The sequence below is a fragment of the Lynx canadensis genome, chromosome A2 (assembly GCF_007474595.2).
Source record: "Lynx canadensis isolate LIC74 chromosome A2, mLynCan4.pri.v2, whole genome shotgun sequence".
In the NCBI taxonomy this organism is placed as follows: Eukaryota; Metazoa; Chordata; class Mammalia; order Carnivora; family Felidae; genus Lynx; species Lynx canadensis.
Window position 1 is genome coordinate 162051351 of NC_044304.2, and position 6000 is coordinate 162057350.

Genomic DNA, 6000 nt, shown 5'->3' on the forward strand with positions numbered 1-6000 from the left:
TCCCGAGGCGGTCCCCTCCCTGGTACTCCACCTCACCATCTGTGCGCTCCCCCCAGAGTGCCCGCCTGGCCAGGTGCCCAGTGCCTGTGCCGCTTCGTGCCCACGCCTCTGCTCGCATCTGCAGCGTGGTGCCCTCTGTGCGCAGGAACCCTGCCGGCTCGGCTGTGGCTGCCCCGGAGAGCAGGTATGGACAGTGCCCTGACTGCCGTACGGGGGGGCAGGCAGGTGGGGGGCAGAGAAGTGTGGTGTGAGCAGAACTGAGCCCGCGCCTTCCTGCCGCAGCTGCTGCACAATGGCACGTGCGTGCCCCCTGCGGCGTGCCCCTGCACCCAGATCTCTCTGCCCTGGGGCCTTACCTTGACTCTTGAAGAACAGGCCCGGGAGCTTCCCCCAGGAACTGTGCTCACCTGGAACTGCACGCGCTGGTGAGGGCCCCGGGCAGGGGGGACAGGGGGAGGAGGGAGCTAGGGCAGGGAGGGGGTGGAGGGCAGCATTGCTGAGAAGGGGGGTGGGGAGGAGGGCACCGGAGGCGTCCGAACACGTGCTTCTGTCTTCCCAGTATCTGCCAAGATGGAGCCTTCAACTGCTCCCCAGCTGACTGTCGTGGTGAGATGTGGCTGTCTAGGCCCCTGCTGGTCCTTCCAAAGCCAGGGTGGGGTTGGCTCCGATGAGGGCAGAGGGCGCTGCCTGCCCTAGGCAAAGCTGTCTCTCCCAAGAAGCCCCTTCCTTGCTCTGTCCACACTGGTGTTGGGGGCATTCCTGTGAGCACACGGCTGTGAGTGATGCAGGAAGTGGAGGGTCTTTCCCTGCAGATGAGGAAGCAAAGGCTGAGGGTGAGCTAAAGTAGGACCCTTGTCTGGCATCTGCCCTGTGCTGTTTTACCCCCATCTGATCAAAGTCAACAGGCGTTTGCTAAGGGCTCACAGGTGCCCAGCTCGGGCACACTGGGCTCTGTGTGGATTCAGAGGCACACAGGCCTGGCGAGTCCTGAGCAGCCCCAGTCTGGCTGCTGAGGGCCAGCTCACCCACCGGAACAGGTAGGGACAGGAGACAGTTTCTGGCTCACTGACCAGCAGGCTGCACCCACAGGACTGGAAATCGGTGCCATGAATGGAGAGGTCAGGGTGGACAGGACTGGTCAGGGGAGGCTTCCTGGAGAAGGCCAGACTCGAGTTAGGCCCTGTTAGTATTTGGAAGGTGGATAAGAGCAGACGGGCATGTTTGGAGGCCTAGAGGCCCAGAGCCAGCCGAGTGGACAGCACTGGGAAGGCAGGAGGGACTCTAGGGGTGTCTGGTGTGGGAGGGGGGAGAATCGAAGCCGGACCCAGGGCTGACCTGAGTGGTGGTGGTGGTGGTGGGGTCTTCCCTGGCAGAGTGCCCCTCCGGGGAAATGTGGCAGCAGGTGGCCCCTGGGGAGCCAGGGCCCTGCGAGCGGACGTGCCGGGAGCCCAATGCCACGGAGACCCAGGGCAGCTGCGGTGTGGGGCAGGCCCCAGGCTGTGTGTGCCAGCACGGACACTTCCGCAGCCAGGCGGGCCCCTGCGTGCCCATAGACCGCTGCGAGTGCTGGCACCGTGGGCGTCCCCACCCGGTGAGACACTGTAGCCCCTCCGGGCCACCCAGCCCTCCCCCACCCCCGCCCCCCTCCACTGGCTCCTCCCCCTGTGCCAGGATCTGCAGCAGCAGACAGCTCGGCCATCAGCCATCACCCATCACACGGGGACAGTCTCCAGGCCCCATCAGCCCACCTCCCTCCCGAGACTCTTGTCCCTGACTTTGGTCTCTGGCCCCTGTCCTGACTGGTTTCAGGGATGAGGGATTGGCGGGGGGTGGGGGAGGGTGTAGTATAGAAAAGTCTAACTGGCAGAGATGGGTAGAGATGGACGGGAGGGTTCTCCCCTCTCCCCAGCCTGGATCCGAATGGCAGGAGGCCTGTGAGAGCTGCCGCTGCCTCCGTGGGAGGAGTGTCTGCACCCAGCACTGCCCCCTCCTCACCTGTGCCCAGGTACCCGCCTGCAGCCCTGCTGCCCTCCTTCCTGGGTCCCTCCCCAGAGGCTGGTCTTAGGGCCTTGAGCAGGCAGTGCTGGGGCCCTGGGGTCATCCTCCTGAGTGCACTGGGGACCACTCCCTCTGCAGGGCGAGGTGACCGTGCAGGAACCAGGGAGCTGCTGTCCCACTTGCCGCCGAGAGGCTCCGGGTATGCCGGGGACCTGGGGCACTTCCTGCCATGCCTCTCCCTGCTCTGGGCCCTTCTCCCAAACTGCTCCGGTGCCCACCCTAGGGGGCCTGCCGTCCCCAGTGCCGCCCACCATGGGGATCAGCAGAGTGGTGATGCCCAGTGCTGCATCATGGCGCCTGGCCACCGCTGCCCCAACAGCCTCAGGTGCCCCTCAGGTCCACAGTGTCCCCTTTACACAGAGTCCCCGCATCGAGGCCCTTTCTCTCTGCCCTGCTCCCGCCTTCTGTGCTCACCTTCTTCCCACAGAGGGGCAGGCGGCCTCCTGCCGGCATCTCACGGAGCTGCGCAACGTCACCAAGGGCGCCTGCTACCTGGACCAGGTGGAAGTGAGCTACTGCAGTGGGCACTGCCCGTCCAGCATCAGCGTCATGCCTGAGGTGAGCGAGGGGGCTGCCGTGCAGGCCCAGGAGAGTCAGGTCAGCCTGCACCCCTGAGGGACTGCTGCGGCCAGCCTAGGCCTGGGCAGTGCCCAGGGGACACGAGGGACTCGGTTGATCTCAAAGGGGCACAGCTCAGAGCCAGGGGCGAGTTTTCACCAAGGCGGTGGCCTGCACCTGCTGCTTGGCCCTGTCACCCTCAGCGGGGCTTGGGCCCCAAGCCTACTCCAGGCCTCCACCCTGTGCTGAGGGCTTCCCAGGACATCAGCAAGAAAGGCACAAAGGACCTACGTTAGGCTCTGAAATCACAGCCCATCATATAGTGAGGACAAGTTCTTTAGGACAGACCATTTACACACAGCATTGTCCCAGACATTCCTGGCAAGGCATATTATGAGCACGTCCCAGAAGACCTCTGCCCTGCGCGTGCTCTCCTTGGACCCAGAAGGCCCAGCCCTGCTCCATGTGCAGACCTTGTCAGGAGCTCTGTGCCCACACTGACTCCCCTCATCCTGAGCCTGGAGAGCTATGGCTCCAGTTCTAGCCTGGGAGGGTCCTGGCCCTGCCTCAGCTCACCGATGGTGTGGCCATTCCCTCCTGTCTCGACCCACCTGGGTCATCTACTCCTGGAAGACAGAGGTGCTTTCCTACCTAGTCCTCAACGCTTGGCCACTCTCTGCTCCCCTGGGTGCTCCCGGTACCTCCTGGTATTCCCAGACCATTCCCAAACAATATTTGGATTTGTTAAAACATAGGAGAGTGGTTAAGAGATAAGTGAGTGATAGAGGGATAGAAATCAGATGGAGATTTGTTTTTACTGAGGTACAATTGACATGCAATGTTAGTTTCAGGCGCACACATAGCGATTCCACAATTCTGTAAATTACACAGCGCTCCCCACAATAAGTGTAGTCGCCATTCAGTGGTATTGTGTTATTACACAGCGCTCCCCACAATAAGTGTAGTCACCATTCAGTGGTATTGTGTTATTAACTATACTCCCTATGCTGTACTCTTCATCCCCAGAGGGTTTTTTTTTTTTTTTAACTGAATCTTTTGTAACTCGGTGCTGTTGAATACAGTGCCTATTTCAAAAGTAAAATTACAATGGAATTATACAGAAGTTAGATCAAATATTCGGTGACACTCACGTAGTTACTATATAATCGAATAGCAGGAGGGGTCTGGAGTGAGAACTCACTTTGCACTTAGGATCACAATTGTGCAGTTTAGACCTTCCCACCTTGCAGCGTCAGAAAGTATTAGATCCGCCTAAGGGGATGGTAAGCAAGCCCCTTGGGGTAGGGCCGTATCTCTCCCCTGCTGCCAGGAGGCAGTGATGAGCAGTTAAAAGCATTCTTACCGTGCAGGTGCGCGCTCAGATGGCTGGGGCTTACAGTGAAGGAGGTGGGCTTCTTGGGGAAACGGGAGCTTGATGGCGACACATCCCTTCCCTACCCCGCTGCCCTGCTTGGCCAGGAGTGTTGGGCCCTGGCCGTACCCCGGATGGGAAGGCCAAGAGAGCGAAGGGAGGTGGCTCGGGCAAACTCGCGTGGCCCCTCCCCAGCTCAGCCACGCCCTCCCGCAGGAGCCATACCTGCAGAGCCAGTGCGACTGCTGCAGCTACAGCCTGGACCCCGAGAACCCGGTGCGGGTCCTGCACCTGCGCTGTCCCGACGGCCACGCGGAGCCCGTGGTGCTGCCGGCCATCCGCAGCTGCCAGTGCAGCGCCTGCCAGGGTGGGTCTGGGCGGGGCGGGGCTGGGGTGGGAGGGCCGGGGACCGAGGCTGGACACCTGCAGGGGCGGGGCCGGGCTTTCCGAAAGGCGCCTGGTTTCCCGAAGCTCAGGCCCTCGTGGGATTCATCCTTCTTGACCCCTTCTGACCCTCTTCGTCCCCCGTCTTGGCTTGCTTGTTGGCTTCGTCTCCAATGCAGCGCAAGCTTGGGTGTTTGGAGTCGGTCACAGCTGCTTCCTCCCAGCTCATCTGTTTCCTTCCTTGCTGAGCATCCGTGACCTCAGCTTCGCGACCTGACTGACTGTGCACAGGCTTTTGGGGGGGGGGGGCTTAGTGGGAGCGCATGTGTGAAGCACCTGCCAGGTGCCTGGTTCTTGATAGGTCCCCGAGGCCACATTGTGGCAGGTGAGAAACAGGGGCAGGGGCGCTCACAGCGCCTGGGTGGAGCGCAGGGCAAAAGCACGCCTTTCTCTGGGCTTCTTCCTGGCGGGGCTTCTCTCCTGCCAGTTTGCTCCACTGCTCCCCCTCTGGCTGCACCCCTTCCCGGCCTGACCACTGCCTCTGTGCCAGTGCATCTCCCCCTTATCTGTCCTCCAGGAGGTGATTTCTCAAAGCACTGACGGTCCCGCTGGATGAGGCTGCCCAGCCACCACCCCTCGTGCGATCACCGGGCCCAGAGGCACCGACCCCCTCCTCCCGTGCCCACCCATCCACTCCATGCCCTGGTACCAGCATATCCCAAATAAAGTGACATCAGCAGCAAGCTTGTGTGCAGTCTGCGTCTGGGGACCAGAAAAGAGAGGGAGGCAGGGTGGGTCTGAGCCCCGGCCTTGACCTGTGCAAGGACTGCCTCCAGGAGACTTCTGTTCATCTGCCATGCTGGTGAACCGGGCAGGCCTCGGTTTGCACTTCGGCAGGTTGAATATAAAGTCTGGAGTTCTCTGGTTCCCCGTTTCTGCTGCCCGGTTCTGCCTCTTCCTCCCGCAAAGAGCCCTCTTCCTGTGCGTCGCTGGTTGTAGTCGGCGCTGCCCGCCTACACCACCCTCTCCTGCTTCCAGATGCCATTCCCCGTCATCCAGAGAAGAGTTCGGCTCATGGGTCATACTCCTTGTCACGGACACTCGGTGTCCGTGTGGATAATCCATTCAGTTCTCACCCCCTCACCTCCAATGACCTTTCCCTTCACCACTCAGATATTTTCAAACACTTCCAAATATTTACTTACGGATCGTGACTTCCTATCATTCCAGTTTACTTGCTCTGGTACCCCACCGCTATCATTTATTTCAGATTCATTGCGCCCACCGGGTTCTCACTTTTCATTAGCTCTCTCCTGTCTCCCCCTCAGGATTCATGGTCTGCATGGTCATCCTCAGCACCAACTGCACATTAGAAGCACCCGGGGAGCTTTTGAGATCCTACCAGTGCTCGGGCCCCATCCTGAACCCTTTAAATCAGATTCTTTGGAAGCCTCATGGGTAATTCTATGTGCACCTAGCTGGAATTGAGAACCACCTGTCATTATAAATCACTCCAATGCAAGTACCATTAAATCCCTTGATTTTCTTTTTTAAACTATCTTTTTAAATTGATTTATTTTGAGAGAGAGAGAGAGAGAGAGCAGGGGAGGGGCAGAGAGAGAGGGGGA

General features: G+C 60.0%; 1 protein-coding gene across 1 annotated transcript in view; it reads left to right on the plus strand.

Moving 5' to 3' along the window:
- LOC115502109 (SCO-spondin-like) overlaps positions 1–5115 on the plus strand; it is a 56668-nt gene extending 51553 nt beyond the window's left edge. The window contains 9 exon segments of the mRNA XM_030297316.1: positions 57–184; positions 283–425; positions 560–606; positions 1374–1591; positions 1910–2005; positions 2137–2197; positions 2486–2616; positions 4205–4355; positions 4950–5115. Of these exon segments, the coding sequence (XP_030153176.1) occupies positions 57–184; positions 283–425; positions 560–606; positions 1374–1591; positions 1910–2005; positions 2137–2197; positions 2486–2616; positions 4205–4355; positions 4950–4972 (998 nt within the window). The 3' untranslated portion in view covers positions 4973–5115.
- The last annotated feature ends 885 nt before the right edge of the window (positions 5116–6000 follow it).